Source organism: Hyaena hyaena, unplaced genomic scaffold (genome assembly GCF_003009895.1).
Source record: "Hyaena hyaena isolate Hyena2069 unplaced genomic scaffold, ASM300989v1 scaffold_13, whole genome shotgun sequence".
Lineage (NCBI taxonomy): Eukaryota > Metazoa > Chordata > Mammalia > Carnivora > Hyaenidae > Hyaena > Hyaena hyaena.
This window is the reverse complement of record NW_024080645.1, coordinates 3,308,678-3,334,779: the sequence shown is the minus strand read 5'-3', so window position 1 is coordinate 3,334,779 and position 26,102 is coordinate 3,308,678. Positions and strand designations below refer to the sequence as shown.

Genomic DNA, 26,102 nt, shown 5'->3' with positions numbered 1-26,102 from the left:
GGTCTTCAGATCCTTTTTAAGTGATAGAGACATTTTTTCCAGCTTTTTCTTTTTTCTTTTTTTTCAAACCTCAGTTGATAAAATAGAGTTTCCTGGTTGAAATGGGCATTTGAGGAAGGAGGTCTGATATTTCCATCTCCAAGTTCTCTCTCCTGTCCCTCTGGCACCTCCAAGGTTTCCAGAACCCTAAGGAACCCAGTGTGAAAATGGGATTCCAAACTGGCGTCCAGGAACATGGCTGGCTACATGAGAACCCCCCGGGGGCGAACTAAATTCACTGACACCTGGCCCGCGGTCCTGTCCGTGGAGTCTGACTCCAGGCTGGCCCCTGCAGCTGCCTCACACGCCCCAGTGATCTGATCGAGGCTCCGAGGTGGGCCCTCCCTGTCTGGATAGGCTGGAGTCCCTGAATTTAGGAAAGCCGTTGAGTCCCGTTCTCAGATCCTGACCTCAGTCACCTGTTGTAATTGGGGCAGAGACCCAGATGGGACCTGGCAAACCATCACAGAGACGGCTGCAGCCGTCAAAGGCACCCAGCCACACCTGCCCGGGGACCCCCAGGGGGAATGTACCCCATGGCTCAGGAACCATCTGGCGGGATAAGGACTGAGGCCCTTCTCGCCCAGGCCGGGTGCTGAGCCCCGAGCTGATGCAGAGGCCTCAGCCAACGGCCCACCCACCCTGCCGGCGGCCGTGAGCTCACTCACCTCTCAAACCAGAGGCTCAGGCGGCAATGGCCCAGAGGCTTGAAACACCTCAGCAGCCTGGGCCCCAGCAGCCTCCTCAGCAGGCTGTGGGCCCCGAAGGCGAGGACCGCACAGGTGAGGATGAACAGGGCCAGGGCCCTGTGGAAATCCAGGAGGCCGGCGACCAGCAGGAAGGCAGCGAACGCTGGGTGGGAGTGAAACAGACAGCACTCAGGGACAACGGCACGGACCTGCCACGCTGCTCTCCAGCTCCGCCTCGCCCCACCCAGGGCAGAGAGGGCAGGATGGTCACCCAACCTCTCCGAGCGTCAGCTTCCCACCCGGAACCGGGGACAGTCATCCCTGCTGTGCTGGAGGGCTGGTACGGAGTCACTGACCAAGGGGCTGCGCACACGGAGAAGGCGTGCTGAGCCGGTGTGGAGGGAGGGCACGCGGGGAGGGCGCAAGACAAAGTCTCTGAGCACCTGCGGAGGGCCCGCCGTGTCCCAGACCCCACCCCGTGCCATGGCCAGCAGAAACGGACACAACAGTCACTCCAGGAGGGAGTCACTCGCATGTCCAGCGTCCTGCTTGGAAAATACCGGCCATTTTCTTCCTAGACTCGCCCTCTCCCTCCCTGCTCCTCGCCTCTTGCGCAGCTAAGCCAATCTGTGCTCTGCCTCGAGAAAGGGATGTGATCGTGGAGAGCAGAGGGGGAGTGTCTCTCCCTGGCTCGTGAATTTCAGAAGCCAGGGCCCTTGAAGAATGGAAAGGACTCAGAGCTTTCCCACTGGATAAAACATGTGGGCTGCAACCTCATGTGTAAGCGTAGGCCCTACGCTGTCCCTCTGCTGCCTGGTTAGGAGACACTGGCCCGCAGACAGGCCAGCTGGAAGACACCAGTTATGGGGACAGACTAGCTGGAGGACCCCGGCGGGCCCAGGGAAAAGCGACCCGGGCCTGGGAACGGAGGAGCCCTGCCCACAAGATTCCAGGGAGAGGGGCGCCCATGCAGCGTGTGGGCAGACAAACCAAAGAAAGCTTCTGAGGTTCTGCACCCAAGGCAGGCGCCGAGGCCGCAGAGTCGTGTGGGAGTCTGTGAACAGCCCGGAAGCAGGAGGGGAGAGGGGAGAGGAGTCCAGGACAGGCCCCCGATGGAGACGGGCGCATGTCCCTGGTTACCCGCATGGGCAGACAACCTGGCGTCAATTGCAGAAGTGGGCAGGTCAGTCCACACCTGAGGACTGACGGTGGCTAAGCCCTGCTGGGGACTCCTGGGGAGAGGGGGAGGGGCTCTTCCACTGACAGGAAGTAAGCTCCTAGGGCTCAGTTGGGATGGCAAAATTGGAGTGGAGTTCTGAGAAATAAAGCTACTTGCTCTCCCACAGACGCTTCTGGGCTGGGCTGGGCTGGGCTGGGCTGGGCCTCCGAGCTGCACAGGTGTCACTGAGAAGCACACGCGAGCAGCCCTGCAGGGGTGTGGGCACAGGGCTGCAGGAGGTTGAGGCAGGGGCCAAGGGCACCACACTCAGCCCTTCCCGGGCCTGGCAGGGTTACTGCTCATAACCACCCCCAGCTAGGTCTGTCCCATCCCCATGTAGAGACGGGGCACCCGAGGGCTCACACCCGGAGGAAACTGGGCTAAAATTCCTACCCAGGTCTGTCTCTGGGCCTGTGACTCGGGGGACTGAGAGGAGGCAGTGTAGACAAGTCCCCTAGACAGGGCATGGAGAAACGTGGCTTAGGAGTTATTTGTATTCTTCTAGGATCTGTTCACCCCTCTGGTGACGGGACTTGTCTGTTCCTTTGGGGCACGTCCCCACTCTTGGCCTATGTGGTCCAGTGGTGTCTGGCCCACGTTAGCAGTGGGAGGCCAGAATGGGCGCAGGACCCCAGCAAGGCCAGGCTGGCCAGAAACATGGGCAAGAGGCACACTCTTCTCCCGAGACTGGGAACACCAAGGCCCAACATGGCGGCCAGTGGCCAGAGCTGTCTTTGCACCTATGAAGAAAGCCCGGCCACCACCACGACGTCATTGCTGTGGCCCAAGCCCAGAGTGCTGAGAACATGGGCTTCCTGTCTCTCCCATACCTGTTACTGGAAGGTGCGTGAAGGGCCTCACCGAAGACATGATACAATAACGCTGTCAAAGAGCTGGAGGCAATCAGAGCCATGCAAACATGGAGGAAATCAAGAGTGGCCATTGCAAAGGATCACCCACCGGCTGACAGCCGCCACAAAGGCGGAGATAGGAGGAAATAGGTAATTTTCCTCCTCTGCTAGGAGGGGTTCAATCATTTCTGCAAGAGCAACCAACCTGGGTCTGACTGAGGGTGGAGGCAAGGGGAACAGAGAAGGCCTGGGCTCTGATCCTGCCACAGGAAGACGTCAGGGTCTCAGACATCTCTAGAAGGAAGCTGCGGGGACCACGGACCAGCCCATCTCAGCAGATGGCCCTGCTTTCACTTTCAACATGAAGACTGGGGCCATCACCATCACGGCTCTCCGTGTCCTCTCCCGCCTGGCCCCCCCGGGGGGGGGGTCTCTGCATCCACAACCACACCCCTCTGCGTGTCCCACCTGCAGGAAGACGCGGTGACCCTCCTTCCCTGGGCCGAGAGGGCCCCCCTGCACCTGCTATCTGTCCCCACATCCTTCGCCTTCCCTCTATACCACCCCCCACTCACAAGCACAGTCCAAGTGTCTCCTCTCACAAACACACCCCTTCCTCGACACTGTCACACCCTCCTTGTTAATATTCCCACCTGTTCTCATTTAAAAAAAAACCCTCCAAAGAGCTGTCTACACTTGCTGTCTACACCGCCTCACCTCCCATCCATTCCAATCCAGCTTTTCACCCGTGCCCTAAGTTACTAGTGGCCTCCTTGGCTCTAAACCCCCCGGGATGGGACGTAGCTCAGTCCCTGTTCCACTGCTCCCCTGACCTCAGAGACGCCCCTGTTCACCCCTCCCTCCTCCTTGAACTGCTGCTCCCTGATCTCTGCTCCCGCCCCCATGTCCGCGCCTCCGGCGCTTGCTGCCCCTTCCTCCGCCAGCTCCCTCTGCGTGGCTGGTCCCAGGCCGCTGTCACTGACCTACTTCTTGGTTCATTCTCCAGGCGTCCCCGGGAAGCCCCCTCCTCGATGGCCTGGCGGACTGGCCGCCCCCTCTCGCCAGGCCTTCCTCCCGCCGCGCTCCCTGGCCTTGGAGGCACCATCACGCACCCCGCTGCCTGAACAAAGCCCCAAGGCGTCTGGATCCCAGGGTGTCCCTCGTCCCGCACACTCAGTCAGCTCCCAAGTGTGGCCAGTGATGGTTTCCGAGGGTCTCCCCCACCCGCCCCCACCCGCCCCTACACTATGTCTTCTCGCTCGTGTGCTGCCACCCTGCCTGCCCCCTCCAGGCTCCCGCAGCGATCGGCCTCGATGCTTGCCTGCCAAATCCCTCTGGCTCTTCTGGCTCCGAGGGCAAATTTCAAGTCCCTGAGCTGCCTGCCCGCACCACGCCGGGTTTCACCTTTGCTCCCGTGGCTCCTGCATGAAAGTACCTTCTCACTCCTTGTTGTCCTTCCGCTCCACCTGGCTAGCTCCTGCTCGACCTGAATGTCACCTCCTCCCGGAAGTCCTCCCTGATCACTCCCATCCCTCCCTGGTGTTCCCAGATGGCTCGCTGCCTTACGTGGAAATACTGTTCCCCTTACTGATCAGAGACTGCTGTCGGAAGACAGACTGGTCTGGCTTTATTCTGATGTCCCAGCTTCCGGGATGCAGCTGGCTCTGAGACGATTGTTGAATCATTGGATAAGTGAATGCCCTGGGACACAAATGGCTGGGGCTGAGGTGGCTGAACCCCGGGTGGTAGTAGCTGGGGTAGGAATGGCGGTCTCCCAGGGGGGCTGGGCCCCGGGCTCACCAGTGCAGATCCGTCGAAACAGCGGTGCGTGCTCCCGGCAGAAGGTCCTGAGCTCCCTCAGGGCAGGCTGCAGGCTCCTCCTGGGGACGGTGCCAGTGGGGTGACAGTCAAGCCCCCACTGTCAGCAGCTCCAGGGCCGAGCCACTCGGGCTCATCCCCAGGCTGCGGCGCACAGGACTAGGCAAGCCCAGCCCAGAGCAAGCTGAGGACGGCTCAGGCCACCGCCGCGTTCCGGCGTCACTGCTGCCCTTGAGTTCATCCTGCGCTCGGGCTCGGGGAGGACTTAACTAAGACGATGCGCAAACCATGATGGCTGCCCCCCTCCCCTGTCCCATGTCCCCCCCGTCTGTGGAGCCGGGTGGAGAGGCTCCCAGTTCTGCCTTGTTCCCTGGCCACCCAGAGACTTACCCTCTGCAGGACAGTGTGTGCACAGCCGGCCCCATGCCCAGCAGTCACCACCTGCCCCCCACCTTCCCGGCCGGGTGCCAACACCATTCTTGCCTGGTCTTTTGCTCACTTGTCTATCCCTGGTGGAAAGGCTGGCATTTGGCCTCTGGAGACCCCTAGGCCACACCTGTCGGAGCTTCTGTTTCAGGGAATGCCCCTCCCCCTCTCTGGCCCTGCACCCATCCCCCTAAGAGAGGCTCTTCCCCAGTCTCCCTCCCCTCCACCACCCCTACTCTCCATGCTGCCCTCAGCTCGGGATCTGGCCAGCGGGGACCCCAGTGAGCCTGGACATCAGGTCCAGGTCACCAGCCTCCCTGTGGGAAATAAGGGGACCGGACTGGTCTAGGGGTTTTGAAACTAAACCTTGAAGATCCCTGAGGCCCCCCAGGGACTGACTGGGGTACAAGACGGATGGGGAGGTGGAGAGGGGGTCAGGCTGGTTCAGGCACCCCCATGCAGCTTCAGTCAGAACAGCGCCCCCACACACATTGGGGTTCCTGATGGGATTGCATTCTGGCCGCTTCAGGGCAGGCTGGGCACCTCTGGCCGGGCTCACCCCTGAGGCAGAGGCCAGCGGGGCTCACTTGTCGGCTAACACGTTTGCTCCTTACTTCGACAAAGGTTCTAGGAGCCCCTTCTCTGTCGTCAGGGGGCCAGGTCCCCGTCCCCGCTCCCCACGGCGGCCTCCTCCCCAGGCCAACCCGCGTCCCTCCTGGAGACCACCTACCATCCCGGGAGGGGCTCCGAGCGGGCTTCCGTCCAGCTGTCCCCACACTCGGCACGGCTCGAATCGTTGCCAGGGGTCCAGCCTTCCTCCTAGAGCCACCAAAGAGGGACCAGAGTGACTCCGGCCCCGAGTGAGAGCGGAGAGAGACCCCGGCTGCCACACGTGCACCCACGGGCCCCTCGGGGGTGGGCTGGGGTGAGGGCGGGGCTTTTGCACAGGAAATAAATAGAGGGCGACTCAATTAAATGCTACAAACCACACACTGAGCACCCACTGTGTGCTGGCCTCAGGGCGGGGCACATCCTGCTTTCAGGGAGCTCACGGCCTGCATTTGGAAGGGACAGGGACGCTGGAGCCTCAGCCGTGGCCGGTTGGGGACGCCCCAGGCGGCACCACCTCATTGCATTGGCTGCAGGACGCTATTTGCTGGCTGTTTGTCTCTCTCTGCAGTTGTGTCACGGTGCATAGGGGGGTTCTTCTTGCAGATCACAGTGTGGAAGGTGCCCCCCGGGGTAGTCTCGTGGAGAAGGGGCGGGGCTTTGTCGGGGGGAGGCCGGGAGGGGAAAGGGGGTCATATTGGGCCCCAAAGTTCTGGGTGGTGGGCCATTACGTGGCCATTCCAGAGCAAGGACGAGATCGCCAACCGAGACCTCACCAGAGAGCCCCCTACCCCACCTCCATCATGCGGCTTCTCCTTTTTACTTTTTAAGTCACAGCTCAAAGGTCACTTCCAGGTTGAGCCTTTCCCTGACCTTCCAGACCAGTGCAGGCCATCCCGGCACATCATAGGTGCTCAACAAATGGTTAATGAGCCAAGGAAAGGGGCCGCTCTGTGTTGAGGAGGCCAACCTGTTTGGGGGGGGGTCCTAAGTTTTCAAGCAAAAAGGTAGAGGGGGTGCAGGAAGGTGAACAAAGGGTCTTCCCACCAGGGGGCCAAAACGGGATGGGGGAGGGGACAGACCAGGCTTTCCAAGAGATCAGCGCCCATGTTCTCCAGACCATTGGCCACAGGCGTGAGAGAGATGGACTCTCTTCCTTTTGGGGTGTCGCCCTCCATGTGCCGGGACTTGCAGCTGGAAGACAAAGTCAGGGCCCAAAGCTGAAAGCAGAAGGCGGCGCAGGACGCAGGCGAGGAGCCCGGGAAGGGAGACGGATGGGAGCCGGCTGGAAGCGGGGAGCCTGGCATAGCTCTGCCCATCCCGGCGCTCAACCCTCCTTGAGCCCGGCGGCCTCAGAGGAAGGCGCCCCTTCCTGCGCTCACCTCTGACCCCGTGAGGGGCAAGTCCCGATGACTCCGGGAGGCCCCCGCGGAAACAGGGAAGGCAAGCAAGGAAGGAACTGCGCATGGCGTGTGTGTATCCCGTCCAGGCGTTTTCCTGAAAAGAGGTCCTAACTCCCTCACTCCTGCAATGACTCAAGCTATCGCCCTGGAGTGAAATTTTCATAGTATTCAACTTTCCCACCTCGGAAAGATGGCAACTTAATCTCCTGAAGACTTTTCCAGCACCTGGATCCAACTAGACCTAAAAACAGTCCTGCCAACGGACTTTTCAGTTCTAAGAGCCAATATAGGCCTTTTTTTTTTTTTTTTTTACTAAAGTCCCTAGGCTCAACCGCTCTGAATGAGGGCTCTGACACCCCTCTCTCCCCACTCCTGTTTCCTCACTGTTCCTTCCCCCTTGGGGAGCACCATAGGGGGGTGCTTTCCTAACCCCAGCCTGGTGAAGTGCCCACATTCAGAGGCACACACAGCGGAGGCTGGGAACGCACGCGCACACACAGCTGCACAGAGAGAGGCAGGACCCTCTTCCTACTCACGTATCTGTGGCCAACAAGTCACTCTCAAGGGTGGACAGAAGCACGTATTTCCACAGGGACAAAATGAATTCGACCCGCTCGCACTTTGGCCAGTCTTCCCTTTTCAGTGCAAATTCCCGGGCAGAGTCCAAGCTGGGATAGGTTGGGGCCTCCCTCCCAGCTCTGTCCAGCACCCTTGCCAGAACTGGGCCACGACGGGACAGGGACCCCAACTCAGGGAAGAAGTCACCTGCCTTCTAACTTAATCGGCCTTTCTTGTCCGAGTAGCCCTTCTCTCTACTCTCCCCTCTCCCCTGCTTCTAGATAAGCCCGCCTCTTCCAGGAAGCCTGCAGTTAGTATTCTCACCCTCTCCACGTCCCCTCTGGGGCTTCCTTTTCCAGCTACCACCAAGGTTACCCAGTCTCTAGGATCACGCATGTTAGCTTTCATTTTGCATCTTACTGGTCTCCTTCCCTCACGGCATCAGGAATTATTACAGCAACCTCTCTTCCTGGGTTCAAGGGTAAGGAGACCAGCGTAGCTGTCACAAGCGGCCAAGGTGTTTCACGTCGGAGCGTCGGTAGTCAGGGCAACGGAGCAAACTCACAGTTTTTCCCTTTGTTTCTGTTTTTTTAAACATAAGAGTAAAGTATCTTTTTTTCTTTTTTCAAGTTTTTATTTAAATTCCAGTTAGTTAACACACAGTATAATAGTTTCTTTTTTTTTAACCAACACCTCAGCAACAGTGTGCAAAGTCAAGGGACACACACTTCCGTGTTTCAGTCCTCCAACTAAACATTAAACTACTCTGATGAGGGGATAACATCTCTTTAATAATTAATAATGCGCACTCAGGACAAGACCCTGTATGATGCATAAACATTTCCTGGTAACGCAGGCTGTGGGGTTACCTATACATGCTGGCTGTTCTGGAAGTTTTGAGAGAATGATGGATGGGGGGGGGTCCTTCTCTTTAAAAACATTTTTTTGGTCTGTCAGTCGGATTGCCAAAGCATTACACATGCTTCGTGAAACATTTAAACATTATACAAATAGAGTACATCAAAGTGAAACCCCTTCTAAAGCGAGCCCCCCAGACGTGACCACTGAGTTTGTGGGATTGTTCTCCAGACTTTGCCTTTTTTTTTTTTTAATATTTATTAATTTTTGAGCAGGTTGGGGCAGAGAAAGAGAGGGAGACACAGAATCCAAAGCAGACTCCAGGCTCTGAGCTGTCAGCACAGAGCCCAACACGGGGCCCGAACGCACAAACCGTGAGATCATGACCTGAGCCAAAGTCAGACGCTTAACCGACTGAGCCACCCAGGCGCCCCCAAACATTTCTGTTCTGACTAGATTTTTCCCGGCACGGAGGGGGCAGAACATTGGTAAACTTTTTTTTTTTTTTTTTTAATTTTTTAAAAATGTTTGCTTATTTTTGAGAAACAGAGACAGAGCGTGAGAAGAGGAGGGGCTGAGAGAGAGGCAGACCCAGAATCTGAAGCAGGCTCCAGGCTCTGAGCTGTCAGCACAGAACCCGACACGGGGCTCGAACCCATGAACCATGAGATCATGACCCGAGCTGAAGTCGGAGGCTCAACCAACTGAGCCACCCAGGTGTCCCAAGACTCCAAGACTTTGCCTTTATGTTACTGGTTTTTACAATGGGGGCTCACACTACACCAGGTTTTTTTTTTTTTTTTTTCAGTTCAGTGCAGAGATCCACACTGGGCCTCACACACGCTGTCGGGGACCCCTGTGCTGTCCATGGTGTCACCTGGTACCCTGGTTTACTCACCTCTGTGTGCGGCCCCTACAGGGATGGGCTTGGAGACGCCCTGGCCGAGGACCCTTCAGGCCCCGTGCGCCTGCAATGTTTCTAGCCTCTGACCCCTTCCCTCCCTCTTCCTTTCCCCTCCCCTCCCCTGTGCCTCCCTCTTCCCCCCTCTCTCTGCCTCTTCCCTCCCCCCTCAGTTTCTCTTGGTGCCCGGAGGCAAGCCGGGGGTATAACACATCCAGTAGCAGCCAGGCTTGTTTCAAAACATCCCTGTGTGCACCTTAAACCCTTGACGTCTTTGTGGGCCCTGGTCTAAAACAGGTTTAAGAGGCTGTGTGTCACGGTTTGAACCCCAAGCTAGAGCCTAAAGGTCTAGATTCAGTTCTGACTCTGAAAGTCAACTTGTTTCCTTCCAGTGAACCGAGTGGGGGTGGGTAATAGTACCTACCTCGTAAATAAATACGGGGATGAAACGAGCTCACGCAGGTGCGGCGTTTGGCAGAGAGCGGGCACTGTCAGGCTGGCCGGCGTCACCACTGTCACGCACCCTAACTCGGGGGTGTCCTCACACTGCCCTCCTCCTCCAGGCGGGGAAAGCCCCTGCTCCTCCCCTCCAGGAGCGACCCCGGGTCCCCTCAAGTGATCCCAGACCCCAGAAGCCAAATGCTTTTTGAGGTGGAGTTTGGCTGAGAGCCACGGGCTGGTGGTTGGGAGGCTGGGTAGGTTGGGATGAGCCCCTCCCAGGGAAAGACCCGGAGCTTGAGGACCTCGGGGGTCCTGGCCGTGTGACCTCAGCTGTCACCTGAGCCTCTGAGGCCTGTTTCCTGAGGAGATGGTCTCTGGGGCCTGTCCCACCCACGGGGGAGTAGAGGGAGGCCCAGGACTGAGCAGGGGGTTTTGGGAGGGAAGGAAGGAAGCCAGTGCCTGAAAGACCAAAACCCCGCAGCCCACCACCCTGGCGGCTTGGCTGACTCTCCACATGCCCCTTGATAGACTCCAACCCTAGCTCTTTCCTATTCATTGGAAACAGATGGGCACAAATGGCCATTACCCAATGGAAAGCGAAAGGTTGGCCCTGGGCCTCATCTACCTCAGCAACAATAAAGGGCTGGTCAAATACGGACACCTGGTCCCACACCCAGGCAGGCCCAAGGCCACCAGGCCCGGGGAGTTTTCCCTAAACCGTTGAGCGATCACTGTCTCCAAATATTTAACTGGTTGCTACTTTGTGAAGTCTATTTCCCTTCTTGTTGTTTTACCTTCTGTCTCTCTTGCCTTTCCGTCTCATATCAGCTTCTTATATAATGAGATATTGAGACCTTTTCTTTTCAGTTTGATCCACGGAAAGATGTTCTACAGACCAAATTAGGTCTTAATTCACGCCAACCTGTTGGGGTCAAGGATGATGCCCCTGGCTTTGGTGGTTTTTATTCCAAAAGCGATATCCTCCCTCTGAGGTGGGCCATTTTCCACCAGCCATTGGCAGAGCTGTGGGGGCCTATTAATTAGGGTCTCAATTGCCTTGCTGGCCCACAGCCGACACCAATCACAATTGAAAAGCTGGTTAATCACATAGGCAAAAAGAAGTCGTTCACTGTTCCATCCTCTCCCTCTGTCAGAGAAGTGATCTGATGTGGCACACACTGAGCCTTAGAGCAAAGCCTGATATTTTTACAGAAGTTCCCATGGAGAGGATTTTGTGCCTCATGGGAGCAGCCAATACAGTGAATCTACCACAGGCTAGTAGCGTCTGTAGGAAAGGTCCTGACAAGTGGGGCGTCGCGAATTGCATGCAGTTATCAGGAAGGACAATAATGAACACTGCTGAGGGTCACATCTAGACGCCGAAACTTTCCAGGCGTATCTTGCCTCCCCCCACCCAGGTGGAGCCCCCTCAGTAACATCGCACCTGAGAATGAAAGGCATAGCCTCGTCTCTGACCCTCCCGACTACCACCAACCATTCCTCCTGTGTGGACCTGCCAGTTATATACACCATGACTCACTCTGAAACATTTCTTTTCCATCTCACTGTGCCCGTAAGAAGCAAATTTCGTTATTCCAAAGGCTGCGTCCAATTTGCTTCACTCCATAACCACGCGGTTTTGTGGCGAGCCTGACCCACCACAGGAGCTAAACCTTGGCCAGCCTGTGGGTCGGGAGGCAGTGCCGACTGCCTCCCACAGGAGACTTGGAAAGATGGTTGTAAGGGTAGAGATTTTTGTTAGCCACCCCACCTCGAGGGAAGGGAGAAACCTCAGGGTCTCCCACCTTGGAGGAGAGCAGTGAGTAAACGGGCCCAGAGACGGCTCCTGGAATTCCAAGAGATGGCGACAACAATGGCACCAGGTGAGGGCTTCACGTCCAAGAGGTTGGCATGTGACAGGCTGTGCTAAGAGCACTACCTGCACTGTCTCCTCTAACCCCTACAATAACCCAGCGAGGTTCTGGTCACCATTTCTCCCTCCCTGTCTTCCACGGGCTGTGTGACGGGGGAGCCAACCCCATAAATGAACAGCCATTGAGAAGTTGAATAGCCCGAACACAGGGGCCACTGTGCTACGTGTTCGTATTTGGGAGTTCTGAGCTGGCTCTCAGGGGGCCCACCCCGTGTTTCCACCTCACTGATTGCTTGGCAAACAGGATGGATTCTGGGCCCACACTTCTGGGCTCTGAATGATGTTCTCTGGTCAGACCCGGTGAAATCTGGTATACCGTGTCTCTGAGCAACTTCTTGAGTAAGACCCAGCACAAATTCTCCAGGAGCTGATGTACCCACATAGCCTGACGACTCGGACTCCAACTATCCCGGGAACATACATTTTGCCCTGATAGAAAAGAAGAGCCCCGATGACATTTCTCTTCCAGACTCTATGCAGCAGGACACCCGAGTGTCTTAGGTACATTCTTAGCCTGAGATGGGGATCCTTGTTCAAGGGATTTGTGAGGGAGGGGGGTGCTCTTGGTAAAGGGGGTAAGGGATACAGAATAAGGCAGGGGTGAAAAAGCACGAGTGTGGCCTTGCCTAGAGCCTGGCTTTAGTTTGATCCCACAGGGAAACTCTGGAACACGAACTCACCCGCAGGTTAGTCACACCTTGAGGCCAGGCCTGGCCAGGCCAGTCAGTCATGGACCAAGGACTTGGGAAGGGATTAGGAGGGATTTTGCCTCCTAGCTGAGGCGGCTTCCTTTCGACTCAGGGCAATTCTTCGGACAAGGGGCAGCTGTGAGCTAACTAACTCACAGCACATGGGAGGTGGGTTCCCCACAGTAAAGGGGGCCTGGGCAGGGCACCAGAAGCATCCACTGCAGGTGAGATGCGATTGACTCTGTGGCACCCCTCACGCCCAGGCTGTGGAAGCAGGGTGGTGACAGCTATGGATTGCCCCAGGCACGGGTCCAAGCCAAACAGAGCCTCCTTTCCATGGGTACTGCCTGCCACAGTAGGGAGTCTCTGCCTGCCCCAGGGGGGGCTCTCACATAGGACCCTGGGTTTGTCCACAGCCTTGTCCCACTGAAAATTCTCATGGTGGGGCCGTGGGGTTGGTGGAATCAAAGAGGTTTGGTGTGAAACCAGGGTGTTTAATTTGGTCAGAAATGATAGCCAGTTGAATCCTCAGGGATACATCCCGAACCGGACCAGGATGTTCTGTTCAAGTCATTAAACAGCCAGTTGCCAAAGCAGTTGACGAGACCACTGTCTCATGCCAGGAACACATGTCCTCATCTTCTATTGTGACTCTATCATGTGGGCATGTATCACAAGTGCCAGGAGTGTCCTTCGTCCACATGGGTGGTGTCTCCTGAGGCCAAGTGTACGGTAGCTACTATTCCTCAATAGGAAGGAGCCCTTTGTGACCCACATCAGTTCTGAGGTCAGAGGACAGTGCCTCTGGGGTCAGTGGGGGGCGCCTCCTACCCTCAGCTAGCTCTGGCTCGACCACCACGCCTCCTGCAGACAGATACTCCTGAGGCTGATTTCCACCAATCTCACATCGAGCATCTTAATCCAGCAATGGAAATCAAAGTAGCCTGGCTGGATGGGATATGATCCAATTCTTGATGGGCAGTTCCTGAAGCAGGAGTTGGGGTCCCTCTGTGGGCATTTTTGTGTCAGGAAAGAGCCACGCTATTGACCAACAGAGGAAATTTAAAGGAAGCTCACCACTGGACAGCCTCCAGGAGACCAGAGCCAGGAAAACCAGAGACCAGCCCCACCCCCACCCCCACCCCAGACAACTACAGACAGACTGTTCTTGTCTACTAATGTCTGGTAGCAACCTCCATAAATAAAATAGGTGAATGATAGATAAATGAACGGACAGATGGGTGGATGGATAGATAGATGATTGATAGATAAAAATACATAGATGCTATTTTTTACTTTCAACTTCAGACATTCTCTGTTGACTCTACTATAGAAAACATAGATTCAGCTCTCTGCTGTTTGACAGCTGTATTACCAATTTGGTTCTTCTATTCATGACGTTGCACTTGGTGTCAGTTACTGCTGCTTGAATTAGCAGGGCTGAGAGCTAGAGGAGCCTTGGCTTTGAGGGGCCATGCCAGCCCCAGGGGGACTGTGTCCACATCTCCTAATGCCCACAGATGGATTTCTGAGGAAGAAAGAACTTTGTCTTTCTTAAGACTCCCATCACGAGTGGGGCACCTGGGTGGCTTAGTCGGTTAAGCGTCCGACTTTCGCTTAGGTCATGATCTCGCGGTTCGTGGGTTCGAGCCCCGCGTCGGGCTCTGTGCTGACTGCCAGCTCAGAGCCTGGAGCCTGTTTCAGTCTGTGACTCCCTCTCTCTCTGACCCTCCCCTGCTCACGCTGTCTCTCTCTCTCTCTCTCTCCTAGAAAAAAATAAAACATTTAAAAAAAAAAAAAAAAGACTCCCATCATGTGAGGGCTTCTCTATTATGTCCGTAATGGCTGATCCTAACTCATGCATCAATGCTCTTAGCGTTCAGGGCAAATGTCCCTCCCTGGCTTAGCCCTGCCCTTCCCGGAACCTCATATTGCAATACCTTGGTCCTCCTATTTACCATGCACTATCCACATGAGCTTTCATTCCACCCCTCTGATACAACCCGACGCGCAACACTTGCACGGATTGTTTCCTCTGCCTGGTATGCTCGTCCCCTTCCCTCTCCTCTGACCAATACCCTTCAGATCTCAGCTCAAATATTAATGCCTTCAGATTGGCTCCTGAGAGCCGCAGTCTAATTTGGGTCCCACGTCCTGCCAGCACTCTCTTCCATTCTTCTGCTTCATAGTGCTTAACACATATATTCGCCATTATACATTTATTAGTGTGTTGAATGTTTGTCCCCCCTCCTAGATTATAAGCTCTCTTGGGGAGGAGTCTAGGTCTGTATTGCTCACTATGATGTACCCAGAACATAGAATCGTCACATATAATAGGCAACCTATAAGTACTAGTAAAAGGATTCAAATAGCAATGAGGAACTCAGTTCTGAGAATTAAAAAAAAATTTTTAATGTTTTATTTATTTCTAGGAGAGAGTAAGAGAGAGAGACAGCGTGAGCAGGGGAGGGTCAGAGAGAGAGGGAGTGACAGACTCTGAAACAGGCTCCAGGCTCTGAGCTGGCAGTCAGCACAGAGCCCGACGCGGGGCTCGAACTCACGAACCGCGAGAATCATGACCGAAGCGAAAGTTGGACGCTTAACCGACTAAGCCACCCAGGCGCCCCAGTTCTGAGAATTTAAGCAAGAAGTTCCAATTCCTATGGTTAGGAAAGCTGGATTTGAACTGAACTTTGTCTCACTTATTTGTTCCAATCTTGCCAAACAACTTCTGGGAATTTGGTTTCCCTTGAGTGACTTTTCCTTTCAGAAGAAGGGAAGAATTCGCTTTTCAGCTTAACACAAGTGTCCAGTCTCCTGGGTGGTTAAATTTCTCATTAAAAATTAGCAAGGGGCACCTGGGTGGCTTAGTTGGTTAAGTGTCCAACTCTTGGTTTTGGCTCAGGACATGATCTCATAGTTCATGAATTTGAGCCCCGTGTTGGGCTTTGTGCTGACAGTGTGAGCCTGCTTGGGATTCTCTCTCCCTCTCTCTCTGCCCCTCTCCCTGCTCGTGTATGCTCTCTCTCAATAACTAAATAAACTTAAAAAAAAAAAAGTGAGATGGGTTTTCAGCATGCAAATCCCATTTTCTCATAAGTTTAATGAATGAGACAGCCTCCCTGAGTTTTGTCAGCTCAGGGGCAGTAGTAGCATCAAGTCACAAAACTGCGACCCAGATCCTGTCCTCACATTACACTGTTGATTGGCCAATAACCAGAATCCATACTCAACAAAGCTCCGCGGGGGAGCAGCAGAATCCGATCAGGAAAAAGAAGAGTTACCCCTAGAAGAAACAGTATGAACCAGCTGATACTCCTTGTCAAAAACTATAGGGAAAATTTATGGGAACTTTTAAAACGCTTTTTGACCAAGAGAGATGGAATATCATTTTGGTGATATTTACTGATATGTTTGCTCACTGGAAATTCTACCTTTAGTGTAGGAGCCCAAACAGATTGATATGGGTTTATCCTTGCGGCGTGGCGGAGGTAGGGGGTGGATAATACAAGTCTGGACCAAATAGCCATGCTAAATTATATTTTTAAAGAGACCAAATATCCAAGAAAGCAGGAACTCACAGATGTCAGGAGACAAGAATGCTTTATTGGGTCCCTTGCATGCGTCCAGCCCACCCACCCTCTCACTGCCCCCTGACAGGACCCAGAAGATGGTCTCGCTCCTTGCCATGAGATAAATGTGTGAGGCATTGCTGGCTTTCCTCTCCAGGCCTGGAAGCTGGTTGCAAGAGATGCTGCTGTGAGAACGAGCTCCCTGATCTCACCAGGAGAGATAGACGCAAGAACAAAGTAGACGAGGCATCAAAATGGTCGTGGGCATGGAAGCCAGACCTCTGGCTGTGGCTAATCAATCACCGGGTCTCAGGAATGAAAAAGACCAGACAGTCCCTAAGCTATCACCTAGGAGTTACCATAACTGAAGACTTCTGGTTGGGCAGACACGTCTGTCTCAAGCTGCCGAGATCAAGTCAAAATCTCCTTCTCATTTCCAGACCTTCGATGGAGAGAAAGTCAAACACCTTTGGAGGGAAACCTTACTCTGACACTTAGATATATATTGTGAACCTTCCTTGGCCTTCCCCAAAGGGATGTGTGTCCATTTATCTGGGAACTGGAGAAGGAAAAGGAAAATACCCAAACGTGGGGAGAGGGATTCTGTAACACACTGGCTCCAAGCTGTGACCATTTTCTGGGGACAACAGAAAAGCATGCGGTCTGCCAACCCATGGGGATGATTAATAAACCAAATTTGCACCAGAGTGATCACACTGGATCTCAAAGGCAACCAAGGATTATTTTGAGTGAAGAGTTGAAATGGATAGGTTTTTGAAATAGGCACCACTCCCGCACTGGCGCTCTGATGTGTGGGGTGAGAGCAACAGAATACAGGACAGGCACAAGCCATCAGAATCCCTCTCCTATCAAAACGGTAAATCAAAAGTAAGAGCGTATTCCCAGGGGCCATGTAGAAATTAGTGTAGCGATCAAAGCCTTGAGAGGGAAGTCATAGTAATGCCCACCAGGATCTGCTGGGCCCGGGCAAAACACCAGGAGGTCTTTGGATCACTGTAAACTTTAAAAAGCAATGTCTCAAAAAAGAAAGGGGGGGGGGCGCCTGGATGGCTCAGTCGGTTAAGCGTCCGACTTCGGCTCAGGTCATGACTTCACGGATCGTGGGTTCAAGCCCCGCGTCAGGCTCTGTGCTGACAGCTCAGAGCCTGGAGCCTGCTTTGGATTCTGTGTCTCCCTCTCTGACCCTCCCCTGCTCACGCTGTCTCTCTCTCTCAGAAATAAATAAAAAACATTTTTAAAAAATTTAAAAAGCGATGTCTCCAATGGGAGGTGCTGTTGCAGAGAAGCAATTCATCCAGCATTTGATATGAATCCTTTGATCTAGTGAATTCATTTTTTTCCTTTACTTTGATGAGCAAAGAACGTCAGAAACGGTTCGTCTTCACCCAGCCTGCGGTATACTCCACCGCTATCTTGGCTTAAAGGTACAGAATATCTCAGCCGCCCAGCTCTGTGGCTCAGTGGGCTCACAGGGATGCTGCCCTCACCACCACCACCTTCCCCACATGCCCTGAGGAGATGTACGTGAGTCAGGGGTGGGAGACAAATTACGTGAAAGGTCTTGATAAAGTTCCTGGGGGTTGAGGGGTCTGAGTAGGTCAGAATATTTCCTCCACAGTGTCCAACAAATTACTGCATTTTGAATCCCTTACCACGAAGCCCCGATTCCGGGCAAAAGTGCCATTTTAGGGCATCTTGCTCCAACCCATGTGTGACTGACCTAGAAGGCCACCAGCTTTGGGGTGGGCCTCGAGAAGGTTCCCCAGCTAGGAGAGCCTTTAGTGCAAATGGATCTACCAGGCCACATGGACAAACGTGCTGAGGTATGGGTCCGTCTGTGGCATATGGGGAACCATGTGGGGCCCGTGGCCCAGCCCAGTGCTAATGAAGTTCTGGCAAGTTTAATAAACATGGCAGGGGGACCCAGGGTGATGCTCTGGCCAATAAGTAAGTATCATCCTTTTGAAAAAGGGTTCTCCGGCTTGCCACCGGGCTCTGGGGCAGCCTAAATGCTTGGCTACAGCCTAGCAAGTGGCCTCATGAACCAGGTACTCTGGCCCGCCCAGCCATAGTGAGCCATGCCCAGAAGCTCTCCATCATTAAGGGGATGCTCTGAAGGCACAAGCGCAGCCACGTGTAGGAGTTCCTCACTCATTCTCCCACAGTACCCCCTCCTGCCCTGCTGCCCGTCTACACCTATCACTTCAAGGGGGCAGGAATTTGTCTTGACCACTATGGGTCCTTCATATCTGGCTTTGGACTTGCTTTCCTTCTCCATCACGCCGCTCCCACCATTATTATCCATGGAATTCTCGAATGCTGTAAACATCACTGAGGCACACAGTGCCTTCAACCCGAGGATGCACTTTACAGCAAAAGTAATGGGTTGATGCCTGTGGCATTCACTCATCTTGTCAGGGTCCCCACAGTCCAGAAGCAGTCGGCTTGATGATATGGTGGAATGGTTTGTTGAAAACTCAGTGATGGCCCCCGCTGAGAACCATACCTTGGAAGGTTGGGTCAGACTCACAGGATGTAGCATAGGCTCTGAAATGGCAACCAAGTCACGGTGTTAGGTCACTCTTGCCAGCCGGGAAGCAGGGTGGAGATATGCTGTCACCACGTCTCAATGCTTTTCACATACTTGAGCTTTGGGAAGAGGCTGGTGTAGAAGTTTTAGTCTCCAAGGAGACACATCCGTGTCATAATAATAAGTTGAATTGGAAGCTAAGGCACCTGATCATTTCAGGCTCCTTACACCTCTGAGAACACATAACAAGAGGTTGTGGGAGTCGCAAGATCGTTAACGCTATCGAGGGAAAATACGATTGCTGCTACACAAAAGGGGGGCAGGGCACAGGTGGATGCGGGGCGAGTCCTAGGGTGCTCCCCGTCCTGCCATGTCCTATGGTCATGTCCACCACGCAGGCAGGGCCACCGAGGAGCTGGACTTCCAAGCTGAAGCTTGGGTCGCTCCGAAACGCAAAGCGTCCCTAGTCATGAGCACTGGTTCTCATGACCTGTTCCAGAGATGGACTGCAGCCTTGACCCGTGCTTCCTTTCTTCTGCGTCCAACGATTTGGGTCGAATACAGTTAATTTTACCACTTAAGCCACAGGTTGCAGAATTTCAAAATGGAATTATATAAAAGAGAGAAGAGTGTCACTAGTGATGCTGGACTTGGGACAATGGTAGCCCTAGGTCACTACCCCGTGGACTTAGTCATTGGATGTGACCTCGAATGGTCTCCCTGAGCAGAGAGGAACTTGCTCTTGGGAGAGTTGTGATACATCAGGTGGGAGGAGCAGTGTGTGTGTGTGTGTGAGTGTGTATGTGTGTGTGTATCTTTGTTGCTGCCACCAAGCCCCTTTTACCATCCCACTCTCCACCATCCTTCTGGTAAGAATCCACATCCTTTGGGGAACCATCTCTGTTCTGCTCCATGGTGCCCTGAGCTCTAGGACAGGAATTTGAATCTTGTGTGAAGGGAATTCCATTGGAAGCAATGGGTGATTGGTGTGTAGAGTAGCTCTGAAGCTACTCTGGCTCCCACCTTCTCAAGGCCAATCACTCAGCTATTCCTTTGGTTCTGGGAGCTGCCCCAACACTGTTTCCATGCACCCCTTCTCCTTAAGTTGGTTTGAGTCCATTTCTGTGGCTCAAAACCCAAGAAACCTAATGCAAAGAGCCTCCTTTGAGACCCCCTCACGTATCTTTGCCTCCAAAAGTGGTCAACTCGGGGTGTGGCACAAAGCAGGTGCTCAGTGTATGTCTGTTGAATGAATGGATGAATGAATAATATTCCAACTCTCAGTTCACCAAGGCGGTCCAGATATGTGGACCGGGAGGCTTGGGGACACACTGGGACAAAAGGAAAAAGTGGGCAGAGTCACCTGAGCACAAGAAGAGGTAGCGAAGTCAGAAATGTCAAAACAGAGGGGCATAAACAGGCAAGGAAAGGCCCGGGCAGTGGCATGGGGTTGTTTGGGGACAAGAAGCCTCTGCACCTTGGGAAGCAGGAAACGAACAGTGAGTGGCTGAGAGGAGGACGATGCTTGTCCCCTGAGCTGCCGTGGAGACAGCCAGACACACTGGACGTTTCCCCAGAGCCTCCGGCTCTGTTCTTCCCTCCTGAGTTCCTTCCTTTGTGTTCCTCTCCCAAAAGAAGGAACGATTCCAAAGGCCTCGGTCCCCGGTACCCTGTTGAGGGACACAAGCCATCAGTCCAGTCGTGCAAGAGGCACACACTGTCTTGCTGTGGCCACAAAGCCTGAGACTGAACGTCAATCCAGGAGCCAAAACCTGGGCTCATCACTCCGCAGGGCCCAGGGGCTGCAGGATCCCCTCAGAGCACCTGCCTGGGGAGGGGGGACCCTGACTCCAAACACCTACAACCACACCGGATAAGGGCAAGCAGGGTACACAGTTGCTGCCTTTATTGCATTCCAAGGGGAGCAGGCTAGCACCAGACCCGTCCCACCCCAGGCCTCAGGGAGGGGCCCTCGGGAAGGACCCAGGGTGCTGGGCTGAGCGCAGCAATTCCTCGGGAGCCCCAGGATCGAGAGCTAAGGGCTGGGGGTAGGCGTCCTGGTTCCCAGGCACAGAGACTCCCCCCACTCCAGCACGCGGGTGGACCTTGCTCTCCCTAGGACTCGCAAGGGTACTACCCCACGGAGAAGGGCCTAGCCCTCCACCCCCAGTCTAGAGGGTTGTGAAATTCACTGTGACTGCATCTCCTTTCGGTTTGGGGCACAAGGTCCCTCCAAGTCAACACCTCCCCTCTGGCCACAGCCGATGACACAACTCTCATGCCACTTGTCGTCTCTTGGGCGAGGGGCCTAGGAGAGGCAGGGGAGGGTGGGCTGGTGGGGAGGGCGTGTAATCTGGCTGGTGGAGCCCCTGGGCATGGGGACACGCAGAGAGGCAGCGGAGGCAAGGCAGCAGGCTGTGGCCTGGCTCACAGCTGGGGATGGAGATGGGGGGCCAGGTAGCAGAGGAAGCAGGGGTGAGTGCCTGCGTGCTTGGAGTAGGAAAGGTGCAAACACACGTCACCAAAGACCACGGCACAGGAACGCGACAGGCTCTGGAAGGGCACTGAGCCCCATCCGGCCTCAGTGACAGGTTAGTTGCAAGACAAGCTGGGAAGAATGAGGCCGAGTTGCTGGAAAGAGAAGACACCCTGAGAGCCACCGGGCCAGGCACGGCACGGAGGGCCGTCCGGAGCCCCGAGGACGGCTGGAGGCCAAGCAAAGGAAAAAGGCTGAAGGCTGCCCCCGGGTGCAACATTCATGGCAGTCCCACGGGGCTGGGGGCTGGGGGCGGAGCTCATGCACAGGACACGGGCGCCTCCGGCAGTGGCCAGTGTAAACTTGAAGGAGGGCCTGAGCCGCCAGGCACTTGGGGGTGCAGCCTGGGAGCCATGGGTGATGCTGGCACCAGGAGAGGCCACTGGGTGCCACGCACAAAAGCCGTCGGATGAGGAGCAGATTGAGGAGAGGCCCCCGAATGGTGCCTCCCCAGCGCACCTTCTCTGCTTAGTTCCGTATTGGGCAAGTCTCCAGCGGTTCGAGCTGCTTCCTTGTTGGTCTGCTGCTGGGTGGCGGCCCCCAGCCTCTCGTGGGGGCTACCGTATGCCCTGGGCCTTGGGGCCGCCCTCTGCGATGGGAGGCTGTCCCAGGAAATGGGCGGTGAGTGCTTCTGAGGCCTGAGGGGTGGCCTTGGAGCCTGGAGTATTCTTCCGGGTGCCCTGGGGGCTGGGGGGGCCTTTCTTCTGGGGCTGAGGACTCAGCTGGCCGCCCTTCCTGCCAGTAGACGGACTCTTGGAGCCTTTGGCCTTGGCCTGAGGGTGGGCGGGCTCGGGGCCCTTGAGGGGTTTTAGCCCCAGCATCTCGCAGAAGGTGTTGCACTGGTGGGAAGAGGCAAACTGGTCCAGCAGGGCGGGGAAACAGCTCTCCTTGAGGCCTTGGTATCTGCAGCCAAAGAGGAAGAGCTGAGCGGGAGACCCCCCCCAGAGTGAGAGTCCTTGGGGAGCCTACTCAGGGGTGGCCAGGGCCAGGGTGTCACGCCCCAGCCTTTCGGGGGTGCTGGGGAGTCCGGCTGGGCACTACCTCACGTGGCAGCACCCCAAACCTCAATTCTAAACAGGCCTCTTTATACCGCAAGACAGGAACTCATTGTGTCCGTGTTAATCGGTGTGCGGATGACCTGCCTTTTTAGTATAAATTAGAACAGACTCCACATCACCACTTTATTCCCAGGGCCCTTGCTCATCTGCGTCCTGATGAGTTTTCTCAAGCAAGAAGGAAGAGGAGCCCAGGGTGGCAGGTGAGCCTGTGTGCGGGCATCAATACTGCTGGTCCAGGGGCGCCTGGGTGGCTCAGTCGGTTAAAGCGTCCGACTTCAGTTCAGGTCATGAGCTCAGAGTTCGTGGGTTTGAGTCCCACATCAGCTGTCAGCTCAGAGCCTGGAACCTGCTTCAAAGATTCTGTGTCTCCCTCTCTCTGCCCCTCCCCCGCTCATGCCCTCTTTGCTCTCTCTCTCACTCTCTCTCAAAAATAAAATTAAAAATAAATTTTAAGAAATAAATAAAAAAAGATACTGCTGCTCCAGACCTGGGGTCAGGGACACAGTGGGGAGAGGGAGGGGTCAGTGGCCCCTGGGATGTCACTACACAGCCACCAGTGCAACTGGGACCATTTGGCCACAGGCCCAGCACCTCAGGGATGGAGACCCAGAAGACCTTTGACAGGAGAAGGCCTCCTGTCCCCGAGAACCACTCACCCTCGTAGTTTGGTAGCAATCTGCACATCAGTCATCTTCCAATCAACCCCTGGAAAGACAGAAAGCTGGGACTTGAGGCAGCCCAGGCCAGTTCCAGGGACCCCACCTCTCCAAGATGGGTACCACTGGACGGGAACTTGCCAGGGCTCACCATCACCTCTGATATGCCTCACAGGCGGTGTGGGCATCTCTGTGTTGTCAGTGGCAATAATATCCCATTCTGACATGTGAGGAGATAGGCTCAGAAGTAAGGGACTGAAGCAAGGACACATTCATTCATTCACTTGATAACTGAGCACTGACCATGGGCAGCAGCCACTGTGAGTCAAAGTAAAAGCTCAGTTTTTCTTACTTGTAGATCCCAAACTCTTCCAGCTGTTCAACCCTGCCTCTACTGCATCCCACTAGACCTCTAGCTTTGAGCTAATCTCTGCTCCCTCCTCTTACCAGATTAGCCTATCTGGGTAAGAGCAAGCAGGTGGGAACGTGAAGGTAAGTCAGGCTGGGCCAACAGAAAAGTAACACTGGATACGACTGGCTTCCACATGCTCACACAGGCAGCAGGCAAGCATCCAAACAGGACTAGAGGAAGGTGGTGTTGGGATAACAGACACAGAGGAGCTGTCCCCACCCTGGCCAGTCCACCCAGCATCCCAGAGCCCACATGTTAGACAGAGCGGGACCCTCTCCCCACCTTCAAACTGTCCAGTCACATCGTTGTGGGAACCTGCCTCTCACTAGCAGGGCTCAGTGCTGTGTGTGACAGCGGGGCACACACGTGTCTTGAGACTGATTTCAGTCCCATCCCTTTCAACCCTCAAGAACTACCTCTAACCCTCAGCTGTAAGAGTGGGGCAATGCTGCCCACCTCACCGGGGTATTAAGAGTGTCACGGGGTGTGTAGGGCTCTGATTTGGTGTCTGAAACACAGCAGTCATGCAGGAGACGTTAATCTGTCATTTATCCCTCAGGGCCATCACCTTCCTCTCTGCCCCACACTAGCCATGATCCCTTAGGTCGGCACAGAATTTCAGTTTGCAAAAGGCACTCATGGACAGGGCCTCACTCAGGCCTTCAGCCAGGCTGGGAGGCAAGGAAGATACTGTCACCCCCTGGGAGGGAAACAGTGGTGAAACTCGGAGAGATTAAGGGGCCCACTGTGTCTGTGCTTCGGCTTTCTCCTGGGTTTACAGGGACCGGCAGGAAAGCTCTGAGATGTAGCCTAAAGCCTGATTTCTCCGACTCCCAGCTCTTCCGACTACATTGCATGATCATCTCATACTAGAAACTGGTATACTTATCACAGCTTCCTGAGGGCAGTGACGATTCCCCATTTGCCTTTTTAGCTTCACGATGTTGGGTAAATGTTGGATAGATGGAAGGAAGGAGGGATGGAGTCAAGAAACAAAATGAATGACAATAGCTTAATGTGCTACCAGCGCCCCCTCAACATACAGAGTTACATATACAATATTTGTTGTGCAGGTCAATCCCAACAAAACGCACATTTGAGCTGGTTTTTGGTCTCTGGCCCTTGGTTTTCTCACTAATGCACACTGGGGACCAGATGTGGTCACGTGTCATATTCCCAGCATCCCTCTCCTCCCACCGTAGAGAAAATCTCTTCCTTTCCCCCGCCTGATTCTGGTTAGAGAGTAGGCCTCTTGCTGCCCTTCGTTGGGGGGGGAGTGGAGGAGGGGGGCAGAATCTGAGTAATGGGAGAGACGGGAGTAAGAGGAAGCCAGAGAGACTAAGTTGGTTCCCATAATAAAGAGGTAACAGAAGTGGAGGAGGAGAGAAGGAGGAAGGGAGGAGAGGAAGGAGGAGAAGGGGGAAGAGGAGGGGAGGAAGAGGAAGAGAGGAGAGGAAGGAAGAGGGGGGGAGGAGGGGAGGAGAGGGGAGGGAGGAGGGGAGGAGAAGGAGGAGGGGGGAGGAGAGGGGATGGGGGAGGAGGGAGTGAAGGAGGAGGGGGAGGGGAAGGAAGAGAGGGGAGGAGGAGGGGGAGGAAGGAGCTGGAGGGGGAGGAAGGGGAGGAGGAGGGGAAAGAAGAGGTAAGGAGGAGGGAAGGGGAGAAGGGGAGGAGGAGGAAGAGGAAGGGAGGAGAGGAAGGAGGAGGGGAAGGAAGAAAAAGGAGGGGGAAGAGGAGGGAGGAGGGAGGAAGGGGAGGAGGGGGAGGAAGTAGAGGGAGTAGGGGCAGTAAGCTAGTGAGCTAGGACGGAGGGAAGAGCTTGGGGAGTAAGAGAGGGGAAAGTCCAGAGAAAAGCTGGAGGGAAAGGAGGAAGAGAGATTCTGCAAAGGTGGCTGTGGGGTTTTAATTAGCACCTACGTAATGTTTTTTGAACTCCAATCTTTTTACATTTTAACTGGAGCCTGGAACCTGCTCCTTTAAAGCCCCTGCAGTTACAGAGCAAGCTGCCTGAGGCCCGTGCGTATTAGGGCCGCACACAAAACGGCACCCGCCTGGTCTACCCCACGAGGTTGCTGTGAAAAGCAGAGGAGAGGCGACAGCAGGGCATGGCCCGGGCCCTCCGCACGCCCCCGTACCTGCCAGGTCCGTGACCAGGAAGCTGCCGTTTGTCCAGAGATAGAGCCAGTGCTGGAAGGTCTGGCACTTCTGCCTGACCTCAGAGCTGCTAGGCGCCTCCGGAGCCGCGGCACAGCCCCATTCCCGCGAGCAGTAGGGCTGCAGGCGCCGGCCCAGGTCCTCCTCCAGGGTCGCATACGGGACACTGTTTGCAGGCCGGTAGATGAGGTACAGCGGGAGGATCCTAAACACAGTTGCAGGGTGCTGTGAGCCCGAAGTGTGGCCCCGGAGAGCTCCTCCCTCCGTCTCGGCTATAGACACTCTTGGCTTGAAAAGGAAGGCCTTCCGAGAACGGAATTCTCAGCTCTGACACCAAAGGACAGAAAGAGAGCGGAGCTCTGCCCTGAGATCGGGAAGGGAAATGGAGGCCACGGGCTTCAGAGTCCTGTCCGTTCTCTGAGGCCAGTGGGATTTGAACCCAACGGTGCTACGGCCCCAGGAGGACTCAGAGCTTGGGTGAGGGACCAAGACCTGTATGTGTCAGATGGAAAGGAACACCTCCAGAGAGGATCCAGCCAAACTGTGCTCAACGCCAACAGACTCAAGAGTCAAGAGTTCGGGCCTCGGGGCGCCTGGGTGGCTTAGTCGGTTAAGCGTCCGACTTTTGCTTAGGGCATGATCTCGCGGTTCGTGGGTTCGAGCCCCGCGTCGGGCTCTGTGCTGACTGCCAGCTCGGAGCCTGGAGCCTGTTTCAGTCTGTGACTCCCTCTC

At 55.0% G+C, this 26,102-nt stretch overlaps 2 protein-coding genes across 2 annotated transcripts in view; both read right to left on the bottom strand.

Moving 5' to 3' along the window:
* SLC28A1 (solute carrier family 28 member 1) overlaps positions 1–6,829 on the bottom strand; it is a 49,750-nt gene extending 42,921 nt beyond the window's left edge. The window contains 4 exon segments of the mRNA XM_039216413.1: positions 708–891; positions 4,599–4,678; positions 5,773–5,861; positions 6,734–6,829. Coding sequence (XP_039072344.1) covers positions 708–891; positions 4,599–4,678; positions 5,773–5,861; positions 6,734–6,829 — 449 coding nt within the window.
* Positions 6,830–20,431: 13,602 nt separating this feature from the next.
* The window catches only part of ALPK3 (alpha kinase 3), a 49,974-nt gene continuing 44,303 nt past the window's right edge, over positions 20,432–26,102 (bottom strand). The window contains exons 11-13 of the mRNA XM_039257426.1: positions 25,352–25,575; positions 22,808–22,856; positions 20,432–21,996 (exon numbers count right to left, since the gene is read on the bottom strand). Of these exons, the coding sequence (XP_039113357.1) occupies positions 21,651–21,996; positions 22,808–22,856; positions 25,352–25,575 (619 nt within the window). The 3' untranslated portion in view covers positions 20,432–21,650. The remainder of the gene's footprint in view (positions 21,997–22,807; positions 22,857–25,351; positions 25,576–26,102) is intronic.